At 56.7% G+C, this 18,611-nt stretch overlaps 1 protein-coding gene across 1 annotated transcript; it reads left to right on the forward strand.

Moving 5' to 3' along the window:
• Positions 1-3,479: 3,479 nt before the first annotated feature.
• CACNG8 (calcium voltage-gated channel auxiliary subunit gamma 8) lies at positions 3,480-18,159 on the forward strand (the record flags this gene model as incomplete). The annotated part of the gene is made up of 4 exons (XM_079799520.1): positions 3,480-3,744; positions 14,438-14,521; positions 15,648-15,788; positions 17,399-18,159. The coding sequence occupies exons 1-4, from the start codon at positions 3,573-3,575 to the stop codon at positions 18,157-18,159; spliced, it is 1,158 nt and encodes a 385-aa protein (XP_079655646.1). The 5' UTR covers positions 3,480-3,572.
• Between the last annotated feature and the right edge of the window lie 452 nt (positions 18,160-18,611).

The raw sequence follows: 18,611 nt of genomic DNA on the forward strand, positions 1-18,611 counted from the left end.
CCACCCCCAGCCGGGTCGGACGCCTGGGTCCCTCGCTGCTGGGGGAGGGCGCGCCGTGAGAGCTGGGAAGCACGGGGGTGTCTCTGGGGGGGTGCCCACAGGACGGGGCTCCGCGTCCCCTCCTCCGTGCTCCTCCGGCGAGTTGACCTGTCGCTGACCGAGGTGAGCCAGATCTTTCTCTTCATCGGAGGTGGGTGGATGTGGAAGGAAGGTTCTGCGATCCCCCCTAAATTCTGGAGGAAGGAGCCGGTCCCCTTCCCAGGGAGAGAGGAGGTAGCCCCTGTCGTATCCGGAAGCTTTAGACCGGGGGTCCCCTGCTCCCTCCTCCTGGGCGGCCGCTGACAGATGGACTGAAGGAGCAGTCCCTCAAGCCAAACAGATCGCCCCCCTCCCCCCCCCGTAATCGATACGAGGAAATGTCTTCAGATCTTTTTGGGGATGGAGAGTGTCCCTCCTGGACCCCGTTCCCCTCCCTTCCTGGTCCCGGGTCGTAGGGGGCCCAGCAGGAGGAGGGGGGACATCCTGGGGCCACAGGCTCCCCCAGGTGGGAGCAGGAAGGTGCCTGGACAGTGGAGGTGGAGGTGCCGGCCCGGATGGGGGAGAGGAGGCCCAGAGATGGAGGAGAGGGAGCCGGGCATGTGCCTGCAGAGGGAGAGGAGGGGGCAGCGCCTGGGACAGGGGGCGGGGGTGTCCGAGCCCAGTGCCCCATGAATGGGCAGGCCAGGGGCTGCGTGTGGGCAGGCAGGAGCCGGGGTGGGGGAGGGAACACGTGTGTGTGGGTCACTGGGCCCGGTTGCCATGGAGACACCCCCCCTTGACAACCTTTCTCAGCCACCCCTGGGAGCAGACCCGGTGGGGGCCGGCCGGTGGGGGCGGCGGAGGCCAAGGTCAGCGGGTGCCGGGACCCAGCGTGGGTTCCCCTCCTCGGTGGCCTCCAGGCTCCCAACTCCCCCAGGGGCTCGGGGAGGGGGTCTGGGGAAGAGGAGCAGTGGAGGCAGGTACGGGACGGGTGAGGTGGAGGAGGCAGGGCTGGGGGCGTGGTGGGGGGACCCTGGGGGTGGGGGGCGGGAAGGGGGACATCGTTCCTAGCTGAAGGAGAGTTGGGGTCCTGTACATCGAATTCTTCTCAGGGGCACTGTCCGCAGAGGGGAGAAAATGCGTGTGCAGTGTATGGTCCTCACAGGTGACACCGTAGCGGGGTTCTGGGGGGTTCCCCACGAAGGGAAGTCTGAAGGGACACGAAGGGGGTTCCCTGAGTGGAGGAGATGCTGGGAGTAGAGTGGGTGGGGGAAGAGGGCCCGAGGGAAGGAGAGAGACTCTTCATGATGTAAGAGAAGGGCGGGGGGTGGGGAAGGTTCTAGGAACTAGAGGGAGTGGGAGGTCCAGGGGAGTTGGGGCGATCTGGAGTTGGGGGTTCATCTTGTGTGATGTGATAATAAGGGCTACCCTGGGGTGGGGGGTTGGAGGGGGCGGGAGGGCTGGGGCATGGAGTGGTTGTGGGGTGGGGCCCTCCTTGGACAGCAGTGGGCTTGCAGGTCGGAGCTTGGGAGTTCTGAAGGGAGAGGAATTGGGGGTCCAGCAGGAAGGGACTCCAGTGAGTGGGAAACGCCGCGGAGCCCGGAGCCCGTGGAGGAAATTTTTCTTAATGGAGAAGGAGAGCGCGATGGTCGTGAGGAGTTTGTCTAAGTTGTAGAGGTGGTGGGGGCCGGATTCCGAAGACTTTAAAAAATATATATTTAAAAAATTCATTTCAGAGAGGAAGGGAGAGGGAGAGAGAGACAGAAACGTCAACGATGAGAGAGAATCACGGATCAGCTGCCTCCTGCACACCCCACGCTGGGGACCGAGCCCGCGATCCGGGCCTGTGCCCTGACCGGGAATCGAACCGTGACCTCCTGGTTCGTAGGTCAACGCTCAGCCACTGAGCCAGGCCAGGCTCGAAAGACTTTTTCTTTTTCTTTTAAATATATTTTATTGATTTTTTTACAGAGAAGAAGGGAGAGGGATAGAGAGTTAGAAACATCGACCAGCTGCCTCCTGCACACCTCCTAACTGGGGAGGTGCCCACCACCAAGGTACGTGCCCTTAACTGGAATCAAACCTGGGACCTTTCAGTCCGAAGACCGACGCTCTATCCACTGAGCCGAACCGGTTAGGGCTCGAAAGACTCCTTTAAGCCAAGGAAAAAGTGGGTTTTTGTGGGGGTTTTTTGAGTCAAAGACACAGGAGGAGCTGCCGGAAGGGATGGGGTGGAGATGGGGGCGTCCTTGTCAACCCGTGGGGCTAAGGTGGTGTTGGCTGCCCCTCAGGACCCGGGAGCTTTGAGGGCTGAGACGCCCTGGCCTGCACCAGCGCAGACCAGCAGAATCCCCATCTCCCTGGTGGGACTCGGGTGTCAGTTCTCAGAGGTGCTCTGGGGACCTTCCCGAGGTGCGTCGTTGGAGGGTGGACACCTGGGTCCAGAGAGAGGGGGGTTCTGTGTGGGGAAGGGGGTTCCCAGGTGGAGGGGCCTACGTTTAGGGGGCAGGTGTTCGTGGCAAACCGCGTGATTCTTCTGAGTCGCGCGGACAGCGGGAGTTCACTGGGAAGATTGTTGGAAGCCGAGAGCAGCTTGGGAGGTTTATGTTCCTTGAGGGGAAGACGCCGTGGGTGAAGAGGGGGGACTGTGGGGAGAGAGGACGTAGCTGTCTGAGAAGGATGGTGGTGCTGGGGGTCTGGGAGGGACGGAGGAAGAGGACGGGGTTCCTTGGGGTGAGGAGGCCCCGGGGCTGGGGTGAGGGATGCCCTTCCCCAGGAGGACAGTGAGCGGGGGTCCTGGTGTCAGGATGGTGAGGGCATCTCCTCGGTGGGATTGGTGGGAAGACTTGCTTTTTAAAAAAATCCTCACCAGAGGATTTTCCCATTGGTTTTAGAGGGAGTAGAAGAGAGAGAGAAAGACAGACAAACATAGATGTGAGAGAAACACATGGACTGGTTGCCTCCTGCAGGCGCCCCTGACCAGGCATGTGCCCTTGACGGGAATCGAACCCGGGACCCTTCAGTCCGCAGGCCGGGGCTCTACCCACTGAGCCACACCGGCTAGGGCGGCGGGAAGGCTTTCCCTGGCAGAGCCCCCTTCCCTCACAGCCAGGGAGGCCGCGGGAAGCACCGTGGAAGGAGTGTGTCCCAACGGGGCACCTGGTGGGGTTGTTTTTTTGGGGGGGTGGAGGGCCAGGGGGGCTGGGGAGGTCCTGGCGCCCCCTAACCTTTCATCTCTCGCTCCCTGCTCTCCACCAGCTGCCGACCATGGCCGCCCTCTGACCCCTCCCGGCCCAGCCTCGTCCTCGCCGCCCCCGTCCCCGCCCCCCAAACCCCGCGGGGCCCAGGCCCCCCCTCTTCTGCCCGCGCCGTGAGCCCCCCCAGCCGCCGGCACGGCCCCGCCCCCGCTGCCCCGGTGGTGGCCCGCGGCCCCCCGGCTGCCCGCGGTCAAGCTGGAGTCGCTGAAGCGCTGGAACGAGGAGCGGGGGCTGTGGTGCGAGAAGGGGGTGCAGGTGCTGGTGACCACGGTGGGCGCCTTCGCCGCCTTCGGCCTCATGACCATCGCCATCAGCACCGACTACTGGCTGTACACGCGCGCCTTCATCTGCAACACCACCAACCTCACGGCGGGCGACGACGGGCCGCCCCACCGCGGCGCCCCCGCCGAGAAGAAGGACCCGGGCGGCCTCACGCACTCGGGCCTCTGGCGGATCTGCTGCCTGGAAGGTAGGCGGGGCCGCCGCGCCCCCCGGAGCCCCGCCCCCCGCGGCCCCGGGACCCCCCGGGCGGTCTCGGTGGGTGGTCCTGCCTCCGCCGCTGGTCCGCCCTCTGCCCGCCCTGCCACCCCTTCCCGTCCGGCCTTCCAACCCCTCTGCCCCCTCTGAACCCCGCCCACCGGGGTGCACCCTCAGCGTCTTCTCCCCCCCACATCCTGCCCAGTCCTCTGAGCGCCCCTCACTCAGCCCCCGCTCCTCTCCTCCCTCTCTTTCCTCCCTTGGGCTGTGTCTCCCCTTCGGCACCCTGTGCCCTGCTGGCTGCGCGCATGCCCTCCCTGCTGATCTCGCCTGTCACTTTTCCTCTTCTTCTTTTCTTTTTTTTTTATTTTAAATTCTCTTTTAATTAAAAAAAGAATATATATATATATATATATATATATATATTCACTAACTTTTTAAAAAATATATATTTTATTGATTTTTTACAGAGAGGAAGGGAGAGGGAGAGAGAGTGAGAAACATCAATCAGCTGCATCCTGCACCACCCCCCCACACACACACCCCCACTGGGGATGTGCCCGCACCCATGGTAAATGCCCTTGACCAGAATCGAACCTGGGACCCTTCAGTCTGCAGGCCGACGCTCTATCCACTGAGCCAAACCGGTTAGGGCTAAAAAATATATTTTTATTGATTTTAGAGAGGAAGAGAGAGAGAGATAGAAACATCAATGATGAGAGAGAATCGTTGATGGGCGGCTTCCTGCACGCCCCCTACTGGGGATCGAGCCCACAACCCGGGCCTGTGCCCCTGACCAGGAATCAAACCTGGGACCCTTCAGTCCCCAGGCCGACGTTCTATCCACTGAGCCACACCGGCTAGGGCTCTTTTAATTTTAATTTTGATTTCAGAGAGAGGAAGGGAGAGGGAGATAGAAACATCCATGATGAGAGAGAATCATTGATCGGCTGCCTCCTGCACGCCCCACACTGGGGATCGAGCCCACACCTGCAACTCAGGCATGCGCCCTGACCGGGAATGGAACCGTGGCATGACCTCCTGGTTCATAGGTCGATGCTCAACCACTGAGCCACGCCAGTGGGCTCCTCCTCTCCTGGCCTGCCTCTCCCCACCGGGGTTTCTTCCAGCCTCCCACGGGGTCCTGGCCCTCCCTGTCCTCCTCGTGGCTGTTTCATTGTCCCCGCCCCGCTCAAGCCTACCTTCTCCTCCTCCTCCCCCCAGACCTCACTTCTCTTCCAGCCCACCCACCGCCTCTCATCTCCACGTCTGTTTCCCCCCTCGGTCCTGCCCTCCCTCCCTCTCCAGGCCGCCCTCCTCGAGGTCCCTCTGCACCTGTCCCTCCTCCTCCCCACCCCCCCATGTGACTATCTTTCCTCCTCGGGGCTCACCTCGGGGCCTCACAGCCCGGCTACAACATGAAGCCCACGGCTCCCTGTGCGATTCCTCCTCTTCTCTTCTCCATCCCTCTCTGTTCTCCATCCTTTCCTCCTCGGGCTGAGCACTTGGGGTGAGCACTTGAGAATATTGTCATCTGGTTTCGTCCTATGAGCCGGGCGCCACCCTCCTGTCGGGAATGAGGAAACTGAGGCTCAGAGAGGTTAAGTCACTCGCCCAAGGTCGCCCAGCCGCGGATGGGACAGAGCCAAGAGAACTCAGGCCTGACGGGTGGGGTTTGCAGATACGCGTGGTTTGGCAGGGGGGGGGGGGTGTTCAAAACTTCCGGAAACCAAAGTCTGGATCGGTGAATCGGTCACCAACATTTAAAATCAGGGAGATTTCACATCGAAAACCCAGTTTCTGGCTTCTTTTGAACTCGCCGAAGACTGACAACACAGGGGTCTGCCCTGGTCACGATGGACCGGGTCTGAGTGGCAGCTGTTTCCGTGGCTGAGACCTGGGCAGGTGTGCGTGTGTGTGCGTGTGCGTGTGTGTGTCTGTTTCGCCACAGTCGCCTCCACTCCCTATTGCCTCACATCCTGCCCAGTTCTCTCATCAGTAACTCTCTCCCTCCTGTGGGCATTTGACCTCAGGTTCACTCACTGGTCTGACTGAGCAGCAGGCACAGAGCCAAGCGGGTGGTCTTGCATCCTGAAACCCCTAGGACAGCGTAGGTTGTAGAGTAGGAATGCCATTCATTCATTCATTCATTCATTCATTCAACCACTGGTATTATTGAGTTTATACTACATGCCAGGAACTATTCTTTTTCTAAAATAAAAAGTAGTATTTATTTATTTATTTACTTATTTATTTTAGAGAGAGGAAGGGGGAGCGAGGAACATCCATGTGTTGTTCCACTTATTTATGTATTCACTAGAGGCCCGGTGCACAAAATTCGTGCACTGGGGGGGGGGGCCCTCAGCCTATGCCCTCTCGCAGCCCTGGAACACTTGGGGGAAGTTCCTACTGACGGCTTAGGCCCGCTCCACCACTGCTGTGCTCGCCAGCCATGAGCCCGGCTTCTGGCTGATCGGCACACCCCCTGTGGAGCGCATTGACCACCAGGGGGCAGCTCCTGCATTGAGTGTCTGCCCCCTGGTGGTCAGTGCACAGCATAGCGACCTGTCGTTCAACCGTTGGATCAATTTGTATATCAGCCTTTTATTATATGGGATTGGTTGATTCCTGTATGTGTCCTGATGGGATCGAACCCATAATCTTGTCATATTGGGAAGACACTGTAACCAACTGAGCTACCCAGTCAGGGTTGCCAGAAACTATTTTTTTTAATAAAATATATTTTTTTTTATTGATTTCAGAGAGGAAGGGAGAGGGAGATAGAAACATCAATGATAAGAGTCATTAATCAGCCCTAGCCTGTTTGGCTCAGTGGATAGAGCGTCGGCCTGCGGACTGAAGGGTCCCAGGTTCGATTCCGGTCAAGGGCATGTACCTTGGTTGCGGGCACATCCCCAGTAGGGGATTGATTGATGTTTCTCTCTCATCAATGTTTCTAACTCTCTCTCCCTCTCCCTTCCTCTCTGTAAAAAATCAATAAAATATATATATTTTTAAAAAGAGTCATTGATCAGCTGCCTCCTGCACGGCTCCCCACTGGGGATCGAGCCTGCGACCTGGGCATGTGCCCTGACTGCGAATCGAACCGTGACCTCCTGGTTCATAGGTCGACGCTCAACCACTGAGCCACACCGGCCAGGCCTGACTTCAGTTTTAACAGGAGGGCTCTTGCTGCTGCATTGGTCACTACGCCGAAGGCGGGAGTGACAGCAGGAGGGGGCGTGTCTGGGTGGAGCGTTAGAGTGTGGGCAGTGGTTTCATTCAGATCGGAGTCTGGAGCTACAAGGGGCAGGAGTTCCTGGCGGGAGGGGTGGGGGCGGTGGTGGGAGCTGAGAGAGGAGAGTCGGGGTGTCTCTGAAGCTGCGTTTCTCAGCCTCAGAGCTGCTGACATGTGGGGAGAAATAATTCTGTGCCTTGGGGGCCGTCCTGCATGTGGTGGCCTGGTTACCAGCATCCTGGCCTCTGGCCTCCGCCTTCCAAATGCCAGGGGCACCTCCCAGCCGGGACACCCCACACGGTCAGCTGTCTCTAGACGAGGAGGACAGGGACCCTGGGTGAGCGCCCCGCTCCGAGGCTGTGGCCTGAGCACCCGAGAAGGGGGGCGGGAGGGGGAAGTGTGCAGAAGGTGAAGCAGCAGGGATTTTATTTTATTTCTTTTTGTTCCTGTCATCTAGTGTGTTATAAGGAGGGTTATCATTTTTTTAAAAATCTCTGTTGTTGAAAGGATTACATAGGTCCCTTTTCCCCCCATGGACCCTCCTCCAGCCCCCACCCCAGGCCCTCCCCGTCCATGGGCCATGCATATATGCACACAAGGTCCTTGGTTGATTACCTCCCACCCACCCACCCTCCCCCGCCTTCCCTCTGAGATTCCGCCCTCTGTTCCATGCTTCCATGTCTCTGGGTCCACTCCATTCATCACCTCATTTTGTGACTTAGAGTCCACATATGAGTGCGATCATGGGATACTTGTATTTTTTAAAAAATATATTTTATTGACTTTTTACAGAGAGGAAGGGAGAGGGATAGAGAGTTAGAAACATTGATCAGCCGCCTCCTGCACACTCCCTACTGGGGATGTGCCCGCAACCAAGGTACATGCCCTTGACCGGAATCGAACCTGGGACCCTTCCATCCGCAGGCCGACGCTCTATCTACTGAGCCAAATTGGTTAGGGCTGTGGTCAGCAAACTGCGGCTCTCGAGCCACATGCGGCTCTTTGGCCCCTTGAGTGTGGCTCTTCCACAAAATACCCCGGCCTGGGCGAGTCTATTTTGAAGAAGTGGCATTAGAAGAAGTTTACGTTTAAAAAATTTGGCTCTCCAAAGAAATTTCAACCGTTGTACTGTTGATATTTGGCTCTGTTGACTAATGAGTTTGCCGACCACTGGGTTAGGGCATGGGATACTTGTCTTTCTCTGACTGGCTTATTTCACTGAGCATGATACTCTCCAGGTCCCTAAGGAGGGTTATCATGATTTCAGTTTTGAACATGTTAAATTAAATTAAATTTATTTATTATTTGAGAGAGAGGAAGAGAAAGAGACAAAGTGAGAGAGAGAGAGAGAGAGAGAAAGAGAGAGAGAGAAACATTGATTTGTTGTTCCACGTATTGATGCACTCGTTGGCTGCTCCTTGTATGTGCCCTGACCAGGGATCGAACCCGGAACCTCAGCCTGAGGCAACGATGCTCTAACAGCTGAGCAGCCCGGCCAGGGCTGGACAGGTTAAACGTAACCTGCCTATCAGAGCTCTCCTCTAGGACAGGGGTCAGCATGTAAAAAACCCCGTAGCTGCCATACAGTCAGCATTCCAGGCTGCGTGGTGGGTGGTCTCCGTCACAGCCACCCCTGGGAACCACCGGAGACAACGCGTGCGTGAATGGCGGAGCTGCCACCTAACCCAGCCGCTCCTGGACACGGACACCTGAGCCTCAGGCCTTCCCACGTGCCACAAAGGAGTCTCCTTTGATCTCCTCGGTCACTGAGAAGATTTTGGAAAACCCACTCTTGGCCGGCGTTGGCCCCGTCTGATCTGGGCGGTCGGCAATATGATGAGGCCGGGGCTCAGCGCAGAGTCGGGGCCCGAGACGCAAACTGGGCGTCATGGCTTAGGAACAGATAAAAGGCCACCTAGAGAGAATGAGAAGAGACAGAGACCAAAAGATTCGCTGCAGGGCTGCCTCCTGAGCTAGTCCACTATTAAAAGGCACCCATAGCCCCCGGCCAGTGTGGCTCAGTGGTTGAGCGTCAACCCATGAACCAGGAGGTCACAGTTCAATTCCTGGTCAGGGCACATGCCCGGTTTCAGGCGTAATCCCCGGTGTGGGGCGTGCAGGAGGCAGCTGATCACTAATTTTCTCTGATCATTGATGTTTCTCCCTTCTTCTCTGAAATCAATAAAAATATATATTTTTTAAAAAAGGTACCCTAACCGGTTTGGATCAGTGGTAGAACGTCGTGGCCTGTGGACTGAAGGGTCCCAGGTTCAATTCAGGTCAAGGGCATGTACCTTGGTTGCGGGCACATCCCCAGTAGGAGGTGTGCAGGAGGCAGCTGATCGGTGTTTCTCTCTCATCAATGTTTCTTCTTTTTTTTTTTAACAAGTAATCTTTTAAAAAAAATATATTTTTTTATTGATTTCAGAGAGGAAGGGAAAGGAAGAGAGAGAAACATCAATGATGAGAGAGAATCACAGATTGGTTGCCTCCCGCATACCTTCCTTTGGGGACTGAGCCTGCAACCCGGGCATGTGCCCTTGACCGGAATTGAACCCGGGACCCTTTAGTCCGCAGGCCGATGCTCTATCCACTGAGCAAACCCGCTAGGGCTCTCATCGATGTTTCTAACTCTCTATCCCTCTCCTTTCCTCTCTGTAAAAAAAAAAAAAAAAAAAAATCAATAAAATATATTTTTATAAAAGGCAATCAGAGCCCTGGTCCGTGTGGCCTGGGTTGCAGGCTTGATCCCCAGCAGGGGGCATGCAGGAGGCAGCCAACTGATGTTTCTCCCTCTCCCTTCCTCTCTCCCTCTCAAATCAATAAAAACCTATTTAAAAAAAAAAAAAAGTAATCAGAGAAACACCAAGAATCCAGGAAGGGAGACGAGGAAGGAGTGAGCACAGAGGTTTGGGGGAAATGAAGTAAGTGGGTGTCCTGGCAGCCAAAGGCGGGACTTAAGTGTTTTATGGGGGGTGGGGGGGTACCTGTAGGCGGCTTTATTGTTACCATCATTGTCACTTAACATTTATTAAATTTATTGATTGATTTTATAGAGAGAGAGAGGAGGGGAGAGAGAAAGGAGAGAGAGGAGACAGAGAGAGACATCAATGTGTTACTCCACTCATCCGCCCACCCATGGATTGATTCTAGTATGTGCCCTGACCGGGGATCGAACCCACCACCTTGGCATATCAGGCCGACCGAGCCACCAGGCCAGGGCTATTCTGCATTTTGTTTTTTTGTGTTTTTAATATATTTTTATATTGATTTCAGAGAGAAAGGAAGAAGGAGAGAGAGAAATATCAATGATGAGAGAGAATCATTGATCAGCTGCCTTCTGCACCCCCCCCCCCATTGGGGATCGAGCCCACAACCCGGGCATGTGCCCTTGGCCGGAATCGAACCTGGGACCCTTCAGTCCGCAGGCCTACGCTCTGTCCACTGGGCCAAACTGGCCAGGGCTACAGATGTGTTTTTATTGATCTCAGAGAGAGGAAGGGAGAGGGAGAGAAATAGAAACATCAAATGTGAGAGAATCATTGCTGGGCTGCCTCCTGCACGCCCCACACTGGGGATCAAGCCTGTCACCCCAGGCTTGTGCCCTGACCGGGAATCGAAACGTGACCTCCTGGTTCGTGCGTGGGTCGATGCCCAACCACTGAGCTACGCCAGGGGGCCTCGTCCTCACTTTTGAAGTGAGGACCCTGAGGCTCTGGTGTCCAAGTCCCTCAGCCACACAGCATGTGGGTTCTGAGCCTGGGCTCCCCTGCCCCGATATGCCGGCCTCTGAGGCCCAGCTGCCCCCGCATCTCCCACCGACCGCGCCCCCCTCTTCCCCCGTGGCTTACCATCCACGCGGGACCTCAGCTCCGTGCCTCAGTTTCCCCATCTGTAGAGCAGGGGGACCGTTGTTGCCTCGCACCCTGCGGTTCGGCATGAGCACTGAGTGAGGTACTGCCTGGCACGGCCCGGAGCAGGGCCTGGCGTGAGGTTCGCCCTCAGGAAGGACAGATGTCCTGACGCTGCCACCACTGTCCTGCTGAGAGTCCACGCCCCCGGCTCTCCGCGCTCAGCCTCACTGCACGGTCCTTCACGTGAGAGAAGCACTGTGACCCCATTCAGGAAAGGGGGGGACTTGAACCCCCAACCTCACCTACCACACCTCATGGACGTGCGGACGGGTAAGAGTCTGCTCTTGAGAGTGTGTATTCATTCATCTAGTGACTAGACTCTAGTCAATCATTTTTTTAAAAATTGCAAAATACACGGAATATACAATTGATCATTTTAACCATTTTTTGGTTGTTGTTAATCCTCACCTGAGGATATCTTTTCCATTGATTTTTTTTTTTTTTAGAGAGTGGAAAGGAGGGGAGAGGGAGAGGGAGAGAAAAAGAGAGAGAGAAACATTGTGAGTCACATTGATTGGTTGCCTCCATGCATCCCAACCAGGGCTGGGGATCAAACCTGCAACCCAGGTACATGCCCTTGACCAGGAATCGAACCCATGACCCAGGTGCATGCCCTTGACCAGGAATCGAACCCATGACCCAAGTACATGCCCTTGACCGGGAATGGAACCCATGACCCTTTGGTGCATGGGCGGATGCTCTAACCACTGAGCAACACCAGCAGGGCCATTTTAACCGTTTTTAACTATACAGTTTAGTGGTAAGTACATTCACATTGTTGTGCAACCATCACCACCATCCATCCACAGAACTCTTACTATTTTGTAAAACTGGAACTCTGTCCCCATTAAACAATAACTCCCCATTTCCTCTCCCCGAGCCACTGTCTCTGAATGTGTCTGCTCTGGGTACCTCCTAGAAGGGGAATCATACAGTTTTTGTCTTTCTGAGTTTGGCATATTTTACTTGGCATAATATCCTCAAGGTACATCCTTGTTGTAGCATAAGTCAGAAGTCCCTTCCTTTTCAGAACTGAATAATATTCCATTGGCTGTATAATGGAATAATACATCCCATAATAAGGTATATACCAGATTTTACCCATTTATCCAGTGCTGGACACTCCTGTTGCTTTTGGCTTGTGAATAATGCTGTTAGGAAAATGGGCGTGCCATTTTTTAGAGACCCTGCTTTTAATTATTTTGAGTATATACCCCAAAGGAGAATTGTTAGATCACATCGTAATTGTGTTTTTAATTTTTTGAGGGGAACTCTATACTATTTTCCTTAGCAACTCCACCATTTTACATTCCCACCAACAGGGGTCCCAGTCTCTCCACATCCTTGCCAACTCTTGTTATTGTGTGTGTGTGTGTGTGTGTGTGTGTGTGTGTGTGTGTGTTTCCCCAGTCGCTGTTCTAATGGGTATGAGGTGGTATCTCATTGTGGTTTTGATCTGCATTTTCCTAATGATTAGTGATGCTGAGTACCTTTTCAGGTGCTTGTTGGCCCATTCAATCCTTCTTTCATGAAAATATTCACCAGGCACTCACTATGTGCGAGGTAGGTGCTGGGGACAGAGGGGTGAACCACCCATATGCTTACATTCCAGTAAGGCAAACTGCTGTGTGTTTGGATCTGTTCCCACCGCCCATCAGCTGTGAATTGATGAGCCCTTTCTGTGCCTCTGTTTCCTCATCCGGACAATGGGCATGTCGGCTGATCAGGGCTGAGCACTTCGTTGTGACTCAGGCAAAGCGCTAAATCTCTACCTGAATTAAATCCTCACAACAACCCCGTGAGGTAGGTCTTATTTCCCACTTTTTATCTGCCAAGGAGCTGAAGCAAATTGACCTAAGTAACGCCAGCAAGGTCACCGGCTAAGGACGTGACAGAGTCGGGCTTCATTATCAAGCAGCGGGACTCTGATTCCCAATGACTGGCCGCTGCGTGATACCAATAACATTACCTATTTCATGGGGCTCTGGGGAGCTCCGATGAGTCCATCCACCACTTAACAATGTTAGTTATATTCCTCCCTCCCAGTCCTTGTCTTTTTTTTTAAAAAAATGTATTTTACTGGTTTTTTTACAGAGAGAAAGGGAGAGGGATAGAGAGTTAGAAACATCCATGAGAGAGAAACATCGATCAGCTGCCTCCTGCACACCTCCTACTGGGTATGTGCCTGCACCCAAGGTACATGCCCTTGACCGGAATGGAACCTGGGACCCTTGAGTCCACAGGCCGACACTCTATCCACTGAGCCAAACTGGTTAGGGCCAGTCCTTTTCTTTATCCCCATTCCTTCCTTTCATCTTCTGCCTCCAATTTCGCCTTCTGCTATCATTCATTCATTCATTCATTGGACACCCATTTCTTGAGGCCTCCCTTTACCAGGTAATGATAGAGACACACGGAGGAATCAGGCCCCATGAAGAAACTCATAAATCATCCCGATGCTTGCCAGAAAGGGGGTAGTAGCACAGGGGGCCGCTGCACCCCAGAGGAGGAACTGGACCCAACTTGAGTGGGAGGAGTGAATGCGTGCGCGCATGCGCAGCCCAGGGACCGCTTCCTCGTGGAGGCGCCCGTGAGCTGGCCACTTGCAGGGTAAGTTTTCATCAGTGACGATGTGAGTGGACTGTTTCAAGCCTGGAGTTTGGAAGGAGCCTGGAGCATCAAGGAAACAACGTGTATTTATATTTATGCTAATTTACATACCAGTCTCCAACTATGTGTTAGAACAGGAACTGTCCTCAAATATGGGATGTTAGGTTCCTAAAGGGTGTGAGGTCCAGGATCTGAGGGTAGCATTCTGGGGTGGACGAAGGGGGTGAGGCTGAGTGACCCCTAGAGGTATAACCCCTTTACGTGCCTCTGTTGGCTCCGATCGCTCCATCCCCTTCCAGCGGATTCCAGGTAAGACGCCGGCAATCCTCTCCTTAAGCGCAGGGTTGAAGAGACTACAACTCTCATGAATCACCGAGGCTACTCTCCCCACAATTGGACTCAGGACTTCGTAGGGCCTTATGGGAAATGTAGTCTCCTTTGCCCCTCCGTAGCCTCCTTCGTTTTCCCACGCATTTGCAGACTCCTCAAGTTCAGCAAATGACATTGCTGAAACCAGCGCCTTCTTATAGAGGGAAACGGAAGGCCAGGGAGGCTGTGTCCCAGCCCAGGGCTCAGGGCTGGGGTCCTGTGGCCTTTCAGTGAGTTTGGGATGTTGTGTGTGTGTGTGTGTGTGTGTGTGTGTGTGTGTGTGTGTGTGTTTCTTTTTTCTTTATTAAATAAAAATACTGGTGCAGATAATGAGGCCAGAGAGGTTGACAGCTTGTCCCAGATGCCGGGAAAGGTTCAGGAGCCAGGAGTTTGTCTTCCGAGAAAGAGAGAGAGAGAAGAGAGAGAGAGAGAGAGAGAGAGAGAGAGAGAGAGAGAGAGAGAGAGAGAGAGATGGGGGAAGCGGTGAGTCTTCTCTAACTGTGGGGTCCCCCAACTCTTAAGTCCCCACACATCACCACCTCTGTCCCCCCTAGGGTTGAAAAGAGGTGTCTGCGTGAAGATCAACCATTTCCCGGAGGACACTGACTACGACCATGACAGCGCGGAGTATCTGCTCCGTATGTTGGGGTCCCGGACAGATGTGGGGGACTGTGGGGGGGGGGGGGGAGAGGGGGCGGGGAACGGGGAGGAGGCGGGGCCGGCAGTTAGATCGACAGGCTGAGACGAGCCTGCTAGCGAATCCAAGTCCAGACACTGAGATCTTCTGGTCCCGGATTGGCCCAGCGGTCCCTTCCCCGCCCCCTCCTCTCACCTTGGGGCGGGCTGAGAGGAGATCCCGGGAGATGATTGGCCGCCGCGTTGTAGCTCTCTGGGCTCGGATTGGCTGCTGCTCCCTGGGCTGTGAAGCGGGCTGTGGGCGCAGACTGGCCACTCCCGGGAGCGGGCTGGGTGAGCCTGGGATGCGATTGGTAGCCGCCCCGAGAACGCGGCAAATCCTGAATTGTGATTGGCTGTGGCTTCTGCAGCGCTCAGAAATCGTAAAATCTGTTAGCCTAGGGTTTTGGGGTGGGTGGAAAGGACTGCAGAGGGAGAGGGAGAGAGAAAGAAGAGAACCCCAGAGCTATAAGGGAAGCCGGACAGAAAGGGGGTGGCAGAGAAGAGGGAGGGAGGAGAGAGAGAGAGAGGTGAAGCCCGGTGTAGAGGGTGGGGGAGGAAGGAAAGGAGAGGGAGAGAGGAAGGAAGAGAGGAAGAATGGGAAAGAGAAACCCAGAGAGATGGAGCCAGGCAGAAGGGAGAGGAGGCAGAGAGCTATGAACAGGTGTGACAGAGGGATCTGGAGAAAAGAGAGAAGTACGCAGAAAGGGAAGGAGCGTGCGAGAAGGGAAAAGACAAAGGGAGGGGTCCACAGAGAACGAGAGAAGTTCAGAGAAAGAGATGGAGAGTGAACGAGGGGGGAAAAAATGCCAGGCGAGAGAAAAATAGACCGAGGAAGGAAGAAAAAGGGGAAAGCAGACCGAGAAGTAGAGAAATGTTGAAAAAGGAGAATGAATGAAATAACCAGAACACGGTGTAGAGGGAAAACTGGAGAACTAGGGAGGGACAGGTGGAGGCAAACACGGGCCGGAGGCGCAGCGCGCGGGGTGGGTGGGTGGGGGGAGGCAGGGGGGGCGCCCAGGCGGCCGCATCCCACCGCCCTGGCGCTCACTCCCTCCCTCTCCCCCTCCTCCCCTTTCTCCCTCGCAGGAGTGGTCCGGGCCTCCAGCATCTTCCCCATCCTCAGCGCCATCCTGCTGCTGCTGGGGGGCGTGTGCGTGGCGGCCTCCCGGGTCTACAGGTCCAAGAGGAACATCGTTCTGGGGGCAGGAATCCTGTTCGTGGCAGCAGGTGAGAGGCAGGGAGAGGGGGCGGCCCACCCACGTCGCCACGTGTGTGTGTGTGTGTGTGTGTGTGTGTGTGTGTGAGAGTGTGTGTGTGTGTGTGTGTGTTGTGTGCGTGTGTGCGTGTGTGTGCGCGCGCGCGCGCGCGCGCAAAGCCACCCTGCCCCGAGCGCCCCCTGGGGCCCGGAGCCTGCCTGGGCTCTCTCCAAACTCCATCGCCACCCGCTGGGCAAGGTGGGTGTCGCCTTTGTGGTGTCTGGCGCCCAATAGGGATGCGGGGAGCTTAGGTTCCGAAGCCCGGGGTTCCGTCCACGGAAGGGAGGCGCTGGGGCCGGGAGACATAACTGGGGTCTGGAAGTTAGGGGGCCAGGGCTGGGCTGTGGAAGGTCAAGCCGCAGAGGGAGAGAGTGATTCGGCTGTAGGTGGGGAGGAGCCTGCTGTGAGGGATAGAGCCTTGTGGGATCCGGAAAGAGGCTGGTCCTGGGAAACCCTCCAGACTGCTCTGAGTGAGGCCTCGCATTAAGGAGTAAGACCTCCTTTATTTATTTATTTATTAATTTTAAAAATTATTATATTTTACTTGATTTCAGAGAGGAAGGGAGAGGGAGAGAGAGAGAGACAGAAACATCAATGATGAGAGAGAATCATGGATCGGCTGCCTCCTGCACGCCCCACACTGGGGATGGAGCCCACAACCCGGGCATGTGCCCTTGACCGGAATTGAACCCGGGACCCTTCAGTCCGCAAGCCAACGCTCTATCCACTGAGCAAAACCGGCCAGAGCAAGACTTCCTTTCTACCCGAAATGAGTTGTGCTGCGAAGTGCTGGAAAGCTTTTTTGAACTGGTGGAACCCAGAGAATGGGGAGGATTTAGCATAAAGAACAGCAGGTGCTTCGGGGGAGGGGTGGAGATCGGCGGGGGGGCGGGGCTTGCTTGACCTGGGACTGGGGAGGAGCCCAGTAGAAAAAGGACCTGCTCTAAGAAGGAGGACTTTTAGACCAGCAAGGGAGGGCCTAGAAGAGATGCCCAGCCTGGGATGGTAATCCTGAAAGGAAGCGTTTTTAGATCAGCCAAGGTCAGGGCCTAGAGTCAGAGCGGGATTATCCCATGAAGAGTTTAAACTAGCAGAGGGTGGGGTCCGGGGGAAACCCAGGGGTATTAAAATGATGGAGATATTAGACCCATCAGAGGAGGGCCTGGACCACCCAGGTGGACCATGTGAGGCGTGGCCTAGGCTACCGGGGGTAGGGGCCTAGGCCATCTGAGGGAGGGGACCTGGACCAGCTGGGGCGGAGTTTAGGATGGAAGTTGAACCATTCTGGGGCGGGGTCTGAACCATTAAGGGCGTGGCCTTAGACCACCTGGGGGTGGGGTTTAGATCAGCCGGGGCGGGGCCTGGCTCTCTGGGGGGTGGGACTTAGGCTATCTGGGGGCGGGGTTAGACCTGACGCGTTGAGGTCTGGACCACTTGGGGCGAGTCCTAGGCTACCTGGGGGCGGGGCCTAACCAGCTGGGGAGGAGTTTAGGCCTGCGGGGGCGGGGCCTAGGGGCGGGGGCGGGGCCTAGGGCGGGGCCGGGGTGGCCTCGAGGCTCCCGTCTGACCGTCCCCGCCCAGGCCTGAGCAACATCATCGGGGTCATCGTGTACATCTCGGCCAACGCGGGCGAGCCGGGCCCGAAGCGGGACGACGAGAAGAAGAACCACTACTCGTACGGCTGGTCCTTCTACTTCGGCGGCCTGTCCTTCATCCTGGCCGAGGTGATCGGCGTGCTGGCCGTCAACATCTACATCGAGCGCAGCCGCGAGGCGCACTGCCAGTCCCGCTCGGACCTGCTCAAGGCCGGCGGGGGCGCGGGCGGCAGTGGCGGGAGCGGCCCCTCGGCCATCCTCCGTCTGCCCAGTTACCGCTTCCGCTACCGCCGCCGCTCCCGCTCTAGCTCCCGCTCCAGCGAGCCGTCGCCGTCGCGGGACGTGTCTCCGGGCGGCGCCGGGGCCCCCGGCTTCACCTCCACGGACATCTCCATGTACACGCTCAGCCGCGACCCGTCCAAGGGCAGCGTGGCCGCGGGGCTGGCGAGCGCCGGCGGCGGAGGCGCGTTCGGCGGCGCGGCCGGGGGCGCGGGCGGCGGCGGCGGCGGCGGCGGCGGCGGCGGGGCGGGCGCCGAGCGGGACCGCGGGGGGACGTCCGGCTTCCTCACGCTGCACAACGCCTTCCCCAAGGAGGCGGGCGGCGGCGTCACGGTCACGGTCACCGGGCCGCCCGCCGCGCCCGCGCCCGCCCCGCCCGCGCCCTCGGCGCCCGCCCCCGGGACCCTGGCCAAGGAGGCCGCCGCCTCCAACACCAACACGCTCAACAGGAAGACCACGCCGGTGTAGGGGCGCGCGGGGGGGGCGCCGGGCGCGTGCGCGGGCGCGCGTGCAATGAGGCTGCCGGGGGTCGGGGCGCCCCCTCCTTCCCCGGGAGCGCGCTGAAGACTGCTGGGCCTTCCCCCCGCGCCCCCTCCCCCCAGGCGTGGGGGATCGCCCCCCCCCACCCTCGGATCAGGGACCCCAAGGGAGGGGGCCGGGAAGGGAAGGGCAGGGTCCGCGCGAGGGAGCGCCGTGTTTTATTTTTGTTGCGGGATTGGGGGGGGGGGGGGGAGGGCCGTGGTGTTTTTTGCAGTTTTGAGATGTTTTCTTTTTAATGTTTTGCTGTGTGCATGTGGGGGCGGGGGGAGGGAGGGACTCCCAGCCCAGCCCAACTCCTGGAGAGGGGCCCATAACACACAAATATATAGTTCTACCTACAAACTATATATATATATATATATATATATGCTCTCTATAAA

The sequence above is a fragment of the Cnephaeus nilssonii genome (assembly GCF_951640355.1).
Source record: "Cnephaeus nilssonii genome assembly, chromosome: 20".
NCBI classification, from domain to species: Eukaryota; Metazoa; Chordata; class Mammalia; order Chiroptera; family Vespertilionidae; genus Cnephaeus; species Cnephaeus nilssonii.